The 15,817-nt window shown below is 54.9% G+C and overlaps 3 protein-coding genes across 3 annotated transcripts; 1 reads left to right on the forward strand and 2 right to left on the reverse strand.

Moving 5' to 3' along the window:
- Positions 1-479: 479 nt before the first annotated feature.
- On the forward strand, positions 480-1,148 carry COL26b_002327 (uncharacterized protein; the record flags this gene model as incomplete). The annotated part of the gene is made up of 2 exons (XM_053175251.1): positions 480-625; positions 728-1,148. 2 exons carry the CDS (start codon positions 480-482, stop codon positions 1,146-1,148), a joined length of 567 nt encoding a protein of 188 aa, XP_053040871.1.
- A 1,188-nt stretch (positions 1,149-2,336) lies between these two features.
- COL26b_002328 (uncharacterized protein) lies at positions 2,337-6,440 on the reverse strand (the record flags this gene model as incomplete). The annotated part of the gene is made up of 1 exon (XM_053175252.1): positions 2,337-6,440. The coding sequence occupies one exon, from the start codon at positions 6,438-6,440 to the stop codon at positions 2,337-2,339; it is 4,104 nt and encodes a 1,367-aa protein (XP_053040872.1).
- Positions 6,441-11,081: 4,641 nt separating this feature from the next.
- Positions 11,082-13,042, reverse strand: COL26b_002329 (uncharacterized protein; the record flags this gene model as incomplete). The annotated part of the gene is made up of 3 exons (XM_053175253.1): positions 11,082-12,367; positions 12,419-12,630; positions 12,690-13,042. 3 exons carry the CDS (start codon positions 13,040-13,042, stop codon positions 11,082-11,084), a joined length of 1,851 nt encoding a protein of 616 aa, XP_053040873.1.
- Between the last annotated feature and the right edge of the window lie 2,775 nt (positions 13,043-15,817).

A 15,817-nucleotide genomic window follows, 5' to 3' on the forward strand; every position in this document is an offset into this window, starting at 1 on the left:
GCAGGCCCAGCAATGTCGTCACCACAGAAGCTGCGGGGAGCCATTCGCCCCGGCACGCTGGAACCATCCAGCTCTTTCGCCAGCCAATGAAGGGCCTTTTCTGCTACAGGCCCCCGTAGAAGCTCGTTCCCGGTTCCACCCCCAGCTGTTGGCGCCAGTGCTTTTGGCTGCTCTGCAGCTCGCAGCTCCGAGCTCTAAACTTCGGACGGCAGCCGGGCAGCCTGTGAAGTGGGAAACACTTCCGTTTGTAGCACAGCAGGTACCTTTGCCGAATCACCCCTTGGATTCTTGGTGTTTCTTTTTTTTCCTAAGCCACCCGAGATCCTTTTTTTCCCCTTCCCTCTCTCCGGTACTTCACGAAAAAGCCACGTCTGAAGAGAAAAACGACTCAATTGGGTTGCTCAAACGCTCCTCTGTACTATACTGTGTCTTTATATTAATTTTGTCATTCAATTACAAGAAAACAAAAAAAGCCAACAATGTCTTTCTCCAGAGCCGCTTCCCTCCGTTCCGCCCTCCGACTTTCGGCGCGCCGGACAATCCGTCCCCAGTTCCGCCCTCAGTTCGCGCAGAGGACCTACGCGAGCCAGCATGGCGCCGCGAAGCCCCAGAGCGAGCTCCCTCTGTAAGTTCATTGGCCAATTGGAGTTCGGACGGGCTTCCTACCGCTCGGCAACTCCAATGCTCATGCCTCTGACTGAACGATCGCTGACAATGTCCCACCCAGCGCCCTCGGCTCAGCACTCATTACCGTCGCCGGTCTCGCCGTAATCCTCCCCTGGGGCGAGAAGAAGTCCGACGCTCACGGCCACGGCCACGAAGCCACCCACAAGGAGAAGCACGAGGAGGCACCCGCCAAGGAGGAGGTCGAGGAGTCCAAGCCCGAGGAGAAGTCCGAGGAACCCAAGGAGGAGAAGACCGAGGAGAAGAAGGACGAAAAGGCCGACGAGCAGCCTAAGCAGGAGTCCAAGTCCGAGGACAAGTCTGACGACAAGGCCGAGGAGTCCAAGGACGAAAAGAAGGATGAGTCCAAGGAGGACAAGAAGTCCGAAGAGCCTAAGGATGAGAAGAAGGACGACGAAGACAAGAAGCAGGAGGAGAGCAAGTCTGAGGACAAGTCTGAGGAGGAGAAGAGGGAGGAAAACTAGATACTCCCCTTCCCTACTTGATATCCCACTGACGCCCCAACCTTGCGCCACCAGCACTCATGACTGACGAGGATCGGATTCATGAGCATGGCTGGATACGGATAGAACTTCACACGAGACCCAGGATCATGTACATACTCTTTTCGTTATTGTCCTAATCCATAATTTACTGGGTAGCTCTACAAGCATTTCGTCAACTGTCACAAAATGGAGCATCCAGAATTCTTGAATCAGTAATGTTTCTACTGTTTATTGTATGCCTGAAAAATGATGCTCAAACGCCGTATGCTGACTTCTAGTCAACATGTTTGTGGTATCAAAATGTGAAAAGGACTGTTCCAGGCCATTGGTGTTGGCTTTCCAGAGACGGGCCCCTTCATCGTATGCACCACCTGCTCCATGCCGGTAACACTATGCTGTAACCTGATCCTTTTGTCATGAAAGACATAATGCTATTGTTGTCCTGAGCGCCCCTTCGTCTTTCATGCTTGCTTATGCCCGGTTGACCGCAGCTCAATGGGGCTAGCAGAACGACCGCCTTTTGTGTTACCTAGCCACTTTGTCGCAACAGAGAGCACTGTTTTTTTCGACTGCCTAGATCCACTTGCCACCTGCTCCAAACTACCGCTAGTTTCTTCAATAGGGGGTGTGAAAGCCCGTGCTGCGGTCTCGTCTCTTGACTTGCGCGACATGCGGATCGTGTGATGTGATGGCCGGCCAGAGTGGTGGCTCTTCCTAGGCACACCTTCTGTGTTGGTGTGGCCGCCCTGGCCATCGCCCGAGGCATGCTTGTGCCCGATGGCTTCCAGAATTGTTGCTTCATCCTCTGTTTCCACCCCACCTTTCCCTTTCCTACCATCCCTCTCAAGGCGCTGCATGAAGTCCACATCTTGTGGAAAGTAGACGCGTCGTATAGCATTGAAAAGCAATTCAAACACGATGACTGCTGAAAGGATGATGAAGAGCACCGCCCAGAAGTTGAGCGTATTGCCGAAGTTGTCGAGAAATTCTCTGTGCAAAAAGTAAATCCCAGTCCGACCTTTGTAGATAACGGACAAGAGGATACACCACAGAAACCAGCCGCCAACCGAGAGCAGAAAGCCAGCCAGAATTATCAGGGTCTTGTTCTCCATTTCAAGGATCCTTTACTAATTAGCATGAGTACACCCCTGGATATAGGGTCAATACTTACAGCAGCTTGATGTTGATGAACACTACGCAGACGGTGAACGGTACAGTTCCCATGGCGTAGAGGCCGGTGTTCAGATCGAAAGGCAACTTTTCGTACACCGCAAACATCACCCAGTAGATGATTGCGGATTCAATCAAGCCCATGATCGTCCATCCGATGTAAAGCCTGACGTTGAAGGCGCTGTTTCTATGGCCGTAGGTGTAAAGCTCAGGATACTCCAGAAGCGTCTTCGCTTGCAAATCCTTTTCTAAACCACCCAGAAGGATGACTGCGAGGGAAGTAAAAAGCGTATTGAACACTGCCAAGCTCGTAGGTTCGTACAAAGAGGTTCCACTGTGTCCGTTGTAACGTTGGAAGTAGGCTTGTGGGAGGAAAAACACTATCTCCTTCCAAAAGGTGGCCAGTATGTATTTGCCAGTTCGCAGATAGTTCCAACGACCGTGGACGAAAAGAAGGCGTTGCAAGAAACGGAATTGAGCGATGGCGTAGTCTGAGATGCGGGCGGCCTGCAGACCCTCGCGGCCAGAAATACCGATGCCGACATGGGAGGCTTGGATCATACCGATGTCGTTTGCGCCGTCTCCAATAGCCAAGGTCAGAGAATGTGGTACTTGTCGGCGAATACGCTTGACAAGGGAAGCTTTCTGAGATGGGGAGGCACGGCAGCAAATGACGGAATCAACTCTGACCGCTAGGTCGAAAAACAGGAAACCCAGGTCCTCATCGTCCTCGATGGTGCCCAAGGTCTGACCGTCGACAACCACGACCGTGTGAGGAAGCATACCTCTAGAGACCTCACCGAGAGTGGATAGGATGGAGTCCTGGAGATTGTCCATTGAAGCGTCCAGGATGAAGACTTCTGAGAAGGGCTTGCAGAGACCGGCGGAGTGTCCGATGTTGATGGCGGTCTCTCGCTTGTCTCCAGTGAGCATCCAGACTTTGATCTCGGCTCGACGAAGCTTTTCTATGGTTTCGGGTACACCTTCTTGCAGGCGATCTTCGATGGCTGTTGCACCAGCGAGATCGAATTTGTCTTCAATCAGCTCACCAGCGGCTTCAATCTTCTCTTGCCTGTTGTCTAGGCTAGTTGTAGCATCCTGGTAGAGCTTCTTCCACGAGATGTAATCGTCTTCTGGGATGTAACGGTATCCGTAGAGCAGAGTTCGCAGACCATCCGATGCGAAGTCGTTCATATGTTGGAAACACCTCTCAAAGACTGCGCCCTCATTAAGCGCGACTGACTCATCAATGAACTCATCAATCTCACTTTCGCTCATGGCCATGCTGGGCCGTGGAGAGGGCCAAATTTCCTGAGGACTCATCGGCGACAGGACATCGTGTGAAACTCTTTGCGGAGACCACATTTCGGTGTCGTCAGTAACGGCGCTTCCTCGTCGGTGTAAATCTCCAGAGTTTCTCAGACTTTCACGCCTCATCGCTAGACTGCGACGACCCGACACGGACGTTCGTGCAAGCATCATGCTGCTGCGGGGCGTACCGCCATTGCTCATGCGCTGGTGAGCCTTTTCCTTCTCAACACTCCTTCGGATCGAGGCTCTCCGCTGCACGGCATCCGCCTTTTGACTGGCTAGCCCGCTCAGCTTTAGACGAGGCAAAATGACGTTATCGGCGCCTTTGCAGAACACGCAGACTCTGCCATCTGGCATGCGGATGATGATTGACATCCTCTTTCGCTGACTGCTGAACTCAATCACGTCGAGAACCTGGTACGTCTCTTTGACAATCGACCCATTGGCATCTGGCAATTGGAGATGAATCGACTGCGCCGGCCGATCAATGACGATGTACCCCAGGTCGCGCGCAGCTTCTACAAGCGCGAGCTCGTCTGGAGAAGCAGCCTGGTACTCGATTTCGCCGTTGTCCGAGGTCTCGGGGAGACAAGTGTGGCAGAGGGCGATGCAAAGAAGGAACTGCTTTGCCTTTTTCGAAAAAGCAGTGTCTGGCTTTCGTCGTAAGTACTCCAGCAGATCCTCAGTCTTGAGCTCAGGATCTGCCTCTGGAGCCCTGCTGATAGATCTCCCGCGCGCAAATGAGCTGACGGAGGGCCGGCCTCTAGCTGATAAGGGCTGCGACGCGCCGTCGTCGGGTTGATCGACGGCCTTCTTCCTGTCTTTGCCCTTGCCTTTTCGCTTCTTGCGAGCCGACTCGATCAACTTTTGCTTGGCCTGCTCGTCTCTCTCGATATCCATGTCGTGCAACCAGGCGGTGCCAGCGACACTCATTTTGCGGAAACGCATGATGTTTTCTGTCAAGGTACCGGTCTTGTCTGAGAAGACGTAATTTACTTGACCAAGATCCTCGAGAATCGTCGTCGTATTCGCAACCATTGGTGTGTTGGTAACGGGGTCGTACATCTCGACATCTCCCATCATGTAGAATTGGATGATCTTGATGATCTCCAAGCTGATGTAGAGTGATAGTGGAATCAGTGTGTTAAACATGAGAACATAGGCAATGAAGATCTTCCTAAGCGTCAACGTGTCTCCATGGAAATACCACGATTTCCTTTCCGTCTCGTCTTTCCAGAGGCTGTAGCCAAGAGTAAGACCGCTACTCAGGCAGAGAAGCACAAAAATGAGCCAAATCACGATTCTGTTCAGTACTCGCTGCATTGCTGGCGCCTTGGTTCGAACATGCTTGTGGGCGTTCATTCTGATTTTGCACTCTTCGCCGGAATTGATGACGAGCCCAATCGCCTCGGTCGTGTTACGCACAGTCGATCCACGGTAGATGACGTTGTCCAGCGACAGAGGCAGCGTCTCCTCTTTGACGGTCACGCGACCATCATATCTGTAAAGGTCGAGGTTGGGGTCCTCGGAAACAAGCATGGCCTCACATGACTCGATCCCTTCCACAGTTGAACAGCTCTCTGCAAGAAGTGGAGACGCTCTTTTCGCCTTGAGATTTGTCTCTCCGTCCAAAGCCATCGTTTCGATGTATGCCGTGCTGTTGGGCCCGGACGCGCTCAACAGCACAATGTCAGCAGGAACATCATCGTCTCGTCCGAGCTTGATGACATCGCCGACCTTGAGATCCTGCCATTCGGTTTCAGTCCAACCATTATCCGAGTTCTTTTTGAGCGACGCCTCTGCATCCTCTGCCTCGCTGTGCCTCTTCATGCTGGCAGTTGCTTTCTTAGATCTTTCTCCCAGAACCAGCGTTCGACTCAAATTTTCAGTCTTTGCAAGCAGATATCGCCGGTAGTCGTCATAGCCCTCTTTCGCCATCGACAGGGAAACAAAGGCGAGAAGGGGCCCTATCGTTGTCCATCGTCCAGTGGTGCTCAAGCCGGGGATTGCTTGAATAATACCGACGACCAGGAAGTAGAAGTTGCCCATCTTGCTAAACTGTGAAAAAAGCTGCTTCGGCAAGAAGCTCAATATCGTGTAGCGACTGGATCGAATGAAGTTGCTGATGTACGGTTTCCTAGTGCGCTCATCGATGAGAGCCTCGTCTCGTTTTCTCGCCGTGTTCAGAGGAACATGCCTGCCATCTGCGCTCGGTGGAAGCGGCTTCTGGCGCAACAAGCCCTGCACGACATACACATTGTACGCCTTCTTCAGCTGCTCAGGCAGCGTCTCCTTCGCAACAAGCCACTTTGCGCGCTTCCCTGGCTCTGGTCGATAAATGGGATACTTGAGCTCTTCTGAATGTTGCACAGAGCTCTGGTCACTGCTCGGGTGGGCGCGCGACGTCGACGGCTCTGGCAAGATGTGGCTTTCCAAGTCTCCTCTTGACGGGATCGTGTAAAGACCATGACGACTGCTTGGATTGGGATGCGAGTCCGCCGGGTCGAAGCTACGCATGGATTCACGCGGCACATCATCCGAGAAGCGGACGTGGCCGCCGTCGAGGGTGCCCTTACTGCCCATGGGATCGGTGATGGCTCGTCTCGGCTGTATTCTCTGAGCAGCGCGAGTTGGCGCGGGACTCGCTGAGGGCGCCGGGATGTCATCAGCAGTGTCGAAGGTTGCTGCAGACGTTGCGGACGGCAGATGAGGACTCGAGGCGGGGTCGTCGGGGTCTTCATGCTGGGGAGCAGCAGAGGAAGAGGCGTCACCCGGGGCCCAGCTATCCATTCTTGAAGGGGCGAGGCTTGGTCGGTTTCTGTCTAGGCTGTGTTGGCCAGTCCAGGCCCAGATTTCTCCTCCAAAACCGCAGACGCTGCAGATGGAAAGTGCCTGGCGCAGACGGGGTTAGTCGCAGAGAGGCTAGCAAGAACAGCTAGCTTGACGACTAGACAGACGGCAGAATGACGCTTGTTCCAGACGGTTCCCCTTGCTGGCGGGCCGGATTCACCACAGTGGCTCGCGCGTGGTAGTCTTCATTGGTCTCGACCCAGGATTGTGGCGCGTTCCTTGCTAAATCTGGCGTGGCTTCGAGCTGCGACGCGAGGGAACGCCAATGTCGTGGTCAGTGCAAGCAGCCGGGGATACGGATACAGATTGAAATGCTGGGTTCGCAGGGCTGAAACCGTCGCGGTGGGCGTCAAAGAGATGTCAGATCAGCGATTTCGACGTCACGGGTGCTGGCGGAAGGGAACTGAAGTTTTTCGGCCCAGCGATTAGGTGACGCCGGGGTTAACGATACAAGGCGAATAGTGCATGGAACACCCGTGGTAATGCTGGAATGAATACGTGAAAAACAAGTGCGAAAAGGAGATGAGAAAGGGAGAAGTCGAGAGAAAATTGGTCACAAGAAGTCGGGCGGCGTTGGATTCCCAAAAAGGACGGACGTCGAAGGAAGCGCCGGGCGGGAAAGAAGAGCGACTCCGCCAACCCGACAAATGGACAGAGCCTTGCGTCGATCTGATCTGGGCGGAAAGATGGCAGCAGAGAGTGAGATACGCGAGCAGATACAGACAAGACACACGACAGCCATAAGACAGGCGAAACACACAAGTTGTTTCCTAAGAAGCGCAAAGAAGGTTGCCGCGTACAGCAGCTGCGCCGCCAGCAACGCGCAACAGTAGGAGCGGCGTTCGCTCTTGGAGTCGTCTTGGCGAAAAGTCACGACGGGGGCCAGTAAGTGGCCGTGGAGACCACTCGTGGATGGCGTCGGCATCGACCTGGAGGGCCCCCCCAATCATGAGGTCAGGGAGAGAGCGTGTCTCTGGCGCGTCTTGGCACGTTTCTGCACTGCCACTGCCACCATTGCCCGACGGGAATACCAAGACATTGATTGCACTGCTGATGCTGATGGATGGACGAAGGAGGAGGACCTCTTCGATGATGGATTGGTTGGTTGGTCTGAAGTCCCACGGAAGGAAGCCTTGCTAAGGTACGGTAGGGTGGAAGCGAGCAGGAGAGAGACACACCGGGGAAAGACCCAACAACAGGAAGGGGGGGGAGCCTTGCCTTTTTTCGAGCTGGTGGCAGCACACTTTCTTCGGTCTGCCCCCGCAAAACCAGAGGGCCCGACGTCATTGGTGAAGGAAAAGGGCAAGTGCCAACTGCAAACTGCCTGCAGAAAGAGGACAAGACGCCCGAAAAAAACGCAGGTGCCACGACGCGGTACTTGAACGCCCGCGGCACCCGTCCACTGTCCCAGCTGTCAATGGCATTGTACCCTTGGACTCGCCCCCAAGAAGAACACCATCGAACCCGCCAACATCACCCACTCATTCATTAGACGCACATTGTCTTGGCTCAGCACACTTTCTTGGGTCATGTTTCGACCCGCCATCGAAACGCCAGCAAACACGGCATCTTGTCTCTTTTAGCATTGACTCCATCGAGGTCGCAGGAAGACTTATTTCGAGGATACAGACCGCCTCATTGGAAAAGGCGCCAAACCGTCCTGCATCCCGCCCGCTAGAAGACGACAGCCCATCTGTGGGCGCGTGCTCTAAGTATTTAATCAATTATTATGGGCGCACTCTCCTTGGGACGAACGTGGCCAGCCTCCATTCTCGCAGGGCATTCCCTACCACACGCAAAAAGATGGGATGGCCCAAACTCTAATACCAAAAAGAAAGACGGCGAGGGAAACTTCGCCCGCGCGCACCAAGAGGACGGGATCCATCCGCATTGCACATTGTACACATCCGCGTTCCGTCTCATTTCCAGATCATCTTCTTCAGGCGGGTACGGAGTACGTTTTCTCTTTTTAACAGACGCACTCTGTACGGCATGCAAGGAAAAGGCACAGGACACGACTCACAACTCCCGTACGTTCCGGTTCCCAAGTGTGGGCACGGCACGGAGAATTGGCCTATCTGCCGTCCTCACCGCACAATGCCGTCTTCAGTTCCGCACCTCGGACTTTGATCCCACTCCCAAAATATGCCCAGTAACGTACGAACACCCCTACGCCTAGAAACCCAGTCATCATCGGCCCCCAACAAATCCCCTTGGAATAAAATACACAAATACACCGTTCCTGTGATCGAGTAAGGTCGAAAGAGAGCGCCCTCAGACCTCGTGTTAGTGGGCCACCACCCATCGCCACCTCGCGCCCCCTTCCCCCGTTTCCCCGGCTCGGCCCCCCGCGGCTTTGACACCGTCTCGAGCTTGTCCAACGCCACACACTTTTAGGACGTCGACTTCGACATCGAGAACTTCATGCTAGACACAGGCAGACATGAAGGGGGCCGCAGGACGGCACGACAGTAGATGCTTTTTACCCCTTTTAGCGCTTGCTTAATGCAACGCCGACAGCAAGTGGGATTTGATTTCCCCGAGCCATAGATTCCTCCTACGGATACAATGGCATCTTTACTCATCCAACCTAACCTGACCTGCGTAGGTCTGTGAGGGATTACTTGATACTACCACCTCCTAACTTAGGCAGACGTATTCTGACACGGTAACTCAAGCAAAGCCGGCGGTAATACTCAAGGCGAAAGGCCAACAGATGCACCAGCAGCACAGAGTGATTCAACAGCCAGCTTACGCGCAGGTAGCATTGCCCGTCAGCACTTGCGCGGCTGCGCCCCGTCCCTCGTGTCTCTCGTGTAACATGCAACGTCTACTATCACTACTTCACCACTCATCGGCACTTCTTCGTACTTCCTTATCCAAGCTCAGCCTCGTCACAAAAACGAGGAGTACATAGCATTCACATCTCCAAATACTCATTGATCCCGCACGTAATCCTACCCGGCCCCCATGCATGTTCCACGTGGCTCTCACCAAAAAGCCGTCTAAAAACAGAAAGTCTCATATCCGTCTGCCATCACTCACTCACCCGGCCGGTACAGAATCCAAGAAACCAACAAGTCTGGTTCTCTATACGTACTCGTGGCCCAGCCTGGTCTAGGCTACCTAGCCTACCTAGCCCCGTCCACTGCCAAAAGCGCCCACAGCAAAACCCCAGAAGTGGCAGAGCCTCGCCTCGCCTCGCCCACCGGCTCACGATCCGACTCTGCAATCTCGCATCACGACGCCGTTTCGCCCAAAAAGCAAAAGCAGTACCCATCCGATACATAATCCCTCCCAGCAGATCCCCCAGAGCAGCCAGCAGATACCCAGAAAAAAAGGAAACGACGCTTCGGTAGGCGCCGGTAACATCATTTTCCAGAAAACATCGGGATCGTCTTCTCACCATGCACGTCACATCGGTTCAGCCTCCACACCCATGACGATGAGGCGGCGCAGGCAAGCAACCTGGCCGCCGGCCGTGGAGACGTCAAAATCGCTAGTTTTGCAAATCACCCAACTTTACAGATACAGTGACACAGTCTAGACCGAATGGGAACTTGCAAGTCTTGTAATAGTGGGAAAACAGGCATTTGACGCCCTCTCTCTCTTTGTCTCTCTCAACTCTCGACTCTCTATCGTCATTTACTTACAAGGCCGAACCGCCTCTTTCGAGCAACGGCCGGCCCCAGCCTCTCGCTGCCGAAGCCATACAGCGCGGCGCGGTTTCTTTCCCATTAAACCGCCCCCAAACGTTGTAACCCGGCATCCAACGCACAAAAGCCACCAAGATTTCCCCTGCTCCCCCACGATTCCCATCAAACCAATAAAAAATACCCACAAGAGGAGGTAGACCAAAAAAGTTGTTGTGTCGGAGTTGTGTATATCTTTGCGCAAGAAAATTTCGGTTTGTGACTGATTAAGAACCAGGAAAAATCCCAAGCCACCTGGGCTTTTCCCCCATTTTCATCTCCAGACCTGCGGCCAAGACATCTTTGACTCATGAACGATGACAGAAGAAATCGAGTTAAAATAAACAAAATGTGCAGCGCAAGCCAACCAAAGATTTGAAGGGGAAAGGATTATTAGGTGCCGTATCGTCGGGTCTCTGCGCGGACCGATACGGCGAAGCACGGTTGTGATGACGAGGTAGGAAAATCGGAAGATTACCCCCTTCGCAACAAAAAATGAGTTTGTTCGCGACAATAAATGACTCGAAAAATGGTAGAAGTAGATTTCCAAGAAAGTGCAAGTGTACGATCGCTTGTGCCGGACACGCATGATCGAGATACGAATGGAGGTATCGTCATGCAGATTCGTCGTGGCCGATGGATGAAAGTAGAGCAAGAACTAAATCAAGCATCGTATTCATCGGTGTGTCGAAAGTAGACCAAGCGCAACCCATCTGGTATATATCGAGCGCCTCAACGCCAGCTGTGAATAATCAAAGCAAAGCAACTCCGCTCTCCTCCCAAAGGTTTTCGAAGCACGCCGGAGCCTGTATTATGTACGCCATGTCCTGTCCGGAATAATCCCAAACGCCAATTGACTTCAGGCACTGCAGGCCTGAGTCAAAGGCGCTCACTGATGAGGCACATGGGACATGGACTCGGGTGACAATGAGCTGGGGTCAACGTTGTCGAATTGCACCAGCTGGTTCATGTCGAGATCGGCCTGACCTTGCTCGACAAACGCAGGAGAATGAGGGTGCATCGGTAAGTTGATGGTGTGCTTCGAGTACATCTCGTTCAGGCCAGTGCCGTCGTCAGAAACGGCGCAGGACCCGCTGTCGCCCTGGGTGTAGATGTCGGCTGAGGCGGGTCTGCCGAGCATGGACAAAGGAGGCGATTGCTCAACGATGGAGGGCTCGTGGTGGCTGCCGAATGACAGAGGGGAGACGGAAGGCGGGATCATGTTGTTTGATGGGTTGGCCATCGGCGACAGGAACGCACTTCCGTAGGGAGTGTTGTAGCTGGAGGTCGGGAGGGGGCTCGGCTCAGGGGGCTGAGAGAAGAACGCAGGGCTCGTGGGGAACTCGGACGGAGAAGCGGTCGTGGCCGACATGGGGTACTGACGCATATCCAGTCCGAAGCCGGCTTGGGTGTCGATTCTCAGGTTGGGGCCGAGGCCACCAGGCTGCTGAGGAACAGGAGCGTGGAGGTAAGGGCCGGGAGTCTGAGGAGCCTGCATCTCGCCAGGCTGCTGGATGTAGAAGGAGGGCATGGGCGTCTGGAGCATGGAGAAGTCGACGGCCATGGGCACGGAACGACTACGCTGTCTCTTGTGGCCAGGACCGCGCATGCCAGGGTGCATGTTGTTGATGCCCCAGGTCTCCTGGAACATACCGATGTGAGGCTGAGCAAAGTTGGGCTGCGAAGAAGGGCGACCGGTGGGCGACACGGGGGCGGACACGGAAAGAGCGTGCTGCTGGTCAATGAAGGGGTGAGGGTTGTTGCGGTTCATGAATGCCTCCAGGGAGACGAGCTTCGCCAGCTGACCGCTCAGAACCTTGGGGTTGCCGCCAAGGTGGTGAACAAGGCACTGGGACGCCTGCTGGTCCTCAGTGAAGTCGCCGCACTGGAAGAAGCCGCTCGTCTGGGGAGAAGAGTCCATGAAGAAGTTGGGAGGGCGGTTAAGCTCGATGACAATGCCGCCGGGCTTGTTCGGGTCGCCCTCCTGGTTCTCGAGGAAGATGTTCTTGATGTAGGCGAAGGGGTACTCGATCTTGTAACCAGCCTGCTCGTTGTTGATGTAGTAGGTCATGGTGCACTTGTCAGGGGAGTAGAAGATGATGAGATCCATCGTGTTCTGTCCAACGCGAGTCCACTTGCCGATGCTGAGAGAACGACAGGTCAAGTGATGGATCACTGAAGCTGGTTAGTTTAGTTAAGCTTGACTTACGTTTCGGAAGTACTTACAAACTTTGCCCTGGCCGCTCTGGTCGCCACCGAGGAGCATGCTGTTGTGTCCATAGGGCAAGAGTCCGGTGCGGCCGAGAAAAGGACCGCCCAGTCCCTTGCCGGATTCCATCGCCTGCATGGCGAGGTAGGCACGCATGGATTCGGGAATGGAGTCGATGTCTTCACCAGTCTCGAGACTCTTCTTGGCCAAAAGCTTGATCTTGGCACGTCTTTCCAGGGGTCAGCCACGATTCCAAGGGACGCGACTTCAGGGGTCGGAATATCTCACCTGTTCTGGAACCAGATCTGGACAGACCTTTCGGTCATGTTGATTTCCTCCGCTATGCGCTCACGGACAGTGGCCGTGGGAGTGGGGTTCTTGTTGAATTCCAGCTCGAGGGTTGTGAGTTGATCTTGGGTAGCACGTTGTCTCTTCTGGTTCTTCTGCTGCTGGGTGAGGGTGCTCTTGCGAGGCGGACGCCTTGATTGCGAAGAGGGCGCCTGGCCATTGGCGGAAGTCGGGGAGGGAGTTGAGTTCCTGTTGGCGGAACCGGGAGTCTGAATGGACTCATGGGCGGTGGTCGAGCCGGGCGTCGCGGCGCTGGGGGCAAGAGCCACCGGGTTTTCCACCTCAGTAGCCATGGCTTTCTTTGTTTTCTAATCGGTGATATCGATCGGTATAAAGGAGCAAAGGCGAGGTAGTATCGCTGTGGTGTGGTGCGATTGTGATCAAGGGACGGAAGCTCGAGGGTCAGGAGATCTCGGTGTAAGTCGCGTCCACGGAGTGATCGGGATGTATGGTGTCGTGTAGACGGGTTCCTCTTTGATGGTAGGTAATAGGTATGAAGGATGTTTGCTGTGAGGCTAGGGAAGGTAAAGAAGGAGCTTTAAGGCAAGGTTGCTAAGGAGCGTGGTCCAGAATCCAGCAGGGGGATCAGGAGATTTGGGATGTGTGAATAGTGTCGGTTCGGTACGAACGAATGTCGAAATTCAACCAGACTTAAGGAACGTAATGGAATACCCGGAAAGGAGTGACGGGATTCAGAGAAGTAGTTTATGGTTGAATTATTCAAGAGAGTGACTGTGAAAGGGAAAAAGGAGTGGGGGAAAAAGAGGAAGAGAGGAAGGGATTGTCGTGAACGACGAGGATGACGATGAGGAGATGATGAGAAGAAGTAGGGATGGGGGCAAGAGAGGAGAAAAAGGAAAAGACATGGACGGGCGAGGCGGCGGGCCCAGAAAAAAAAAGGGAACAGACGAACGAACGAACGAATGAACCGGTGGCAGCCCACCCTGTCGAGAGGCCAGAGGCTCCTCTCTGGGCTAGGAGGGAGTCGAGAGAGAGCGCGCAGAGAGGTCTCCTCAGTCAGGCACAGGCGCAGGCGCCGGTTCACAGAGAGGCCAGTCCAGTCCAGTCCCGTCCACGTCCCAGGGCCTGGGGTCAGGGCTACTAAGGAGCGAGCCAGTCCAACGAGAGCGGGCGGGCGAAAGAGGAGGCCAGCCAGGAGCCCCAGGAAGAGGAGTGAGGCGTGTGCGTGAGTGGTGTGGACGAGGGTCGGAGGGGGGCGTGTGAGAGTGTGCGAGTGTGGAGTTCACACAGTTGGGAAGACACTGGAGGTAAGGTCGTGGACGACCTCGACGGGGATGGGCCCGACTGGGACGGGGGAGATGCGATACCCTTGTCTGCACTGCGTACTTGTGCCTGTGCCTGGTGGGCGAGGGATGGGGAGGGATGGGGAGGGATGGATGGGATGGGTGGATGGATGCACTGTGGGTGGATGGGACGGACGAGTTGTGCAGCGGCGGCTCAGCAGTGGCCAGTGGAACATGCAGCCACGGCATGTACACGTAAGTACTTTTTCCTGCTCTGTCGCCCTGTTCAGCCCCGAGAGCCAGGGCCAGGTACTTGGAGGCGCATCGTGGGCTGGAGGTGTGGGATGGGACGTGGACGTGGAGGGGACAGCACGAGAGGGCAGGAGGGATGGGGCAGGTAAGAAGAGCCACGACGCGGACTGGCTGGAGCTTCCACAGGTTGACGGGGGTCACGTCAGGTACGCGCCGTTTCTCATTGGCCAAGCAAAAGCCACTTCTACCGTCCGCACCTGACCTGCGGCCGATGGACGAACGATACGCAGTACATATACGTATCCGTTAACCTAGCCCAACCCTGCTCTAGTGGCATCCCCGGTCGATGTTAGTTTCTGGTGCCTTTTTTCCCTCGCAACCTCTCACTGTGGCTCCGAGTCTTGAAACTGGCCTCTCTCTCGCTCTCTTTTTTTCTGCCCGCGCCGCAGCAGCACCCCAATTCAGAAGTCAAAAGTGCCACTCGCACACACCCACACACCGCTGTTGGTCCTCGGTCGACAGAAACTGATAGGAGATAGATATGCCAGCCAACCAAGAGCCCTGCCGCAGATGCAGATGCAGAGGATGACCGATGCTGATGCCGGGCTATTCCTGGTGTACAGCAGCCATCCTCCAAAGAAAAGGTGGGGGAAGCAGAAACATCGGCGGCAGTGGAAAGTCAGCGACGCGGAGGAAAGCATATCCTTGCACCTCGAGACTCATGGAAAGGGGAGACTCCCGTCCGTACCTGGCATTACCGCAGTACTATGCAGAAGCCAGAGCTTGAGAGACTAACGGACTGTGTACTGCATAGCACCTTATGCTGGACCGTCGGCTTAGCATGAGCATGAAAAAGAGGCGTCGGTCTGGTATTCTGAGCAACGCGCGCCCTCGCACCTGCTCCGTACATCAACGACGCGCCTCGGCTTTTGCCCTATCCTTATTGCCCTGCCTGTCCTGCCTGCCCTGTCCAGCCTTCACCGTCTCTTCAGGTATTCGGACGCAGGCACGAGAGCGGTGGCTAGTGGACAGGCACAGGCACAGGCACTGGTGGCAGGGTCGCGTTTGGTAGGTATCCGCAAAAAGGTTCGTACACTTTCTCGAATACCCCATTCTTTTTGGGGGCGGCCGAGCAGCGACGCGACAGTGGCCTCGTGGAGGCGTCGGCAGCGGAGGGGTGATGGACCTCTTCAAAGTTCAAGGGCTCCCGTCATCCACTGCTCGCAGTCGGACGCGACAGGAACGGCATTGGGTCGCAGAGACTGACGCTGCCGCTGCCACTGACACATGGGGCATCGCGCGGCTGCCAAAGAGACAGCCCGCTTGCTTTCGTGCGTCAGTGAGCGAAAAAGAGCCCACGGTGGAACGATGGACGGAAGGTCCAGCGCGACTTGTGAATGCGACTGGGGGCTCTGCCTGCGGTTGGTGGGTGGGCTGCATGGACCTTTGGATTGATGCTGGGACCCGTGGGTTCCTGTCAGGCACACAGGGATGATGGGTGGTGGATGACTTTGAACAGACTCTGGGAGGAGGGAGGGGACACTGGAGGGGGGCGATGGGTACGGAATACCC

The sequence above is a fragment of the Colletotrichum chrysophilum genome (assembly GCF_026319265.1).
Source record: "Colletotrichum chrysophilum strain AFK26 chromosome Unknown scaffold_11, whole genome shotgun sequence".
NCBI lineage: Eukaryota > Fungi > Ascomycota > Sordariomycetes > Glomerellales > Glomerellaceae > Colletotrichum > Colletotrichum chrysophilum.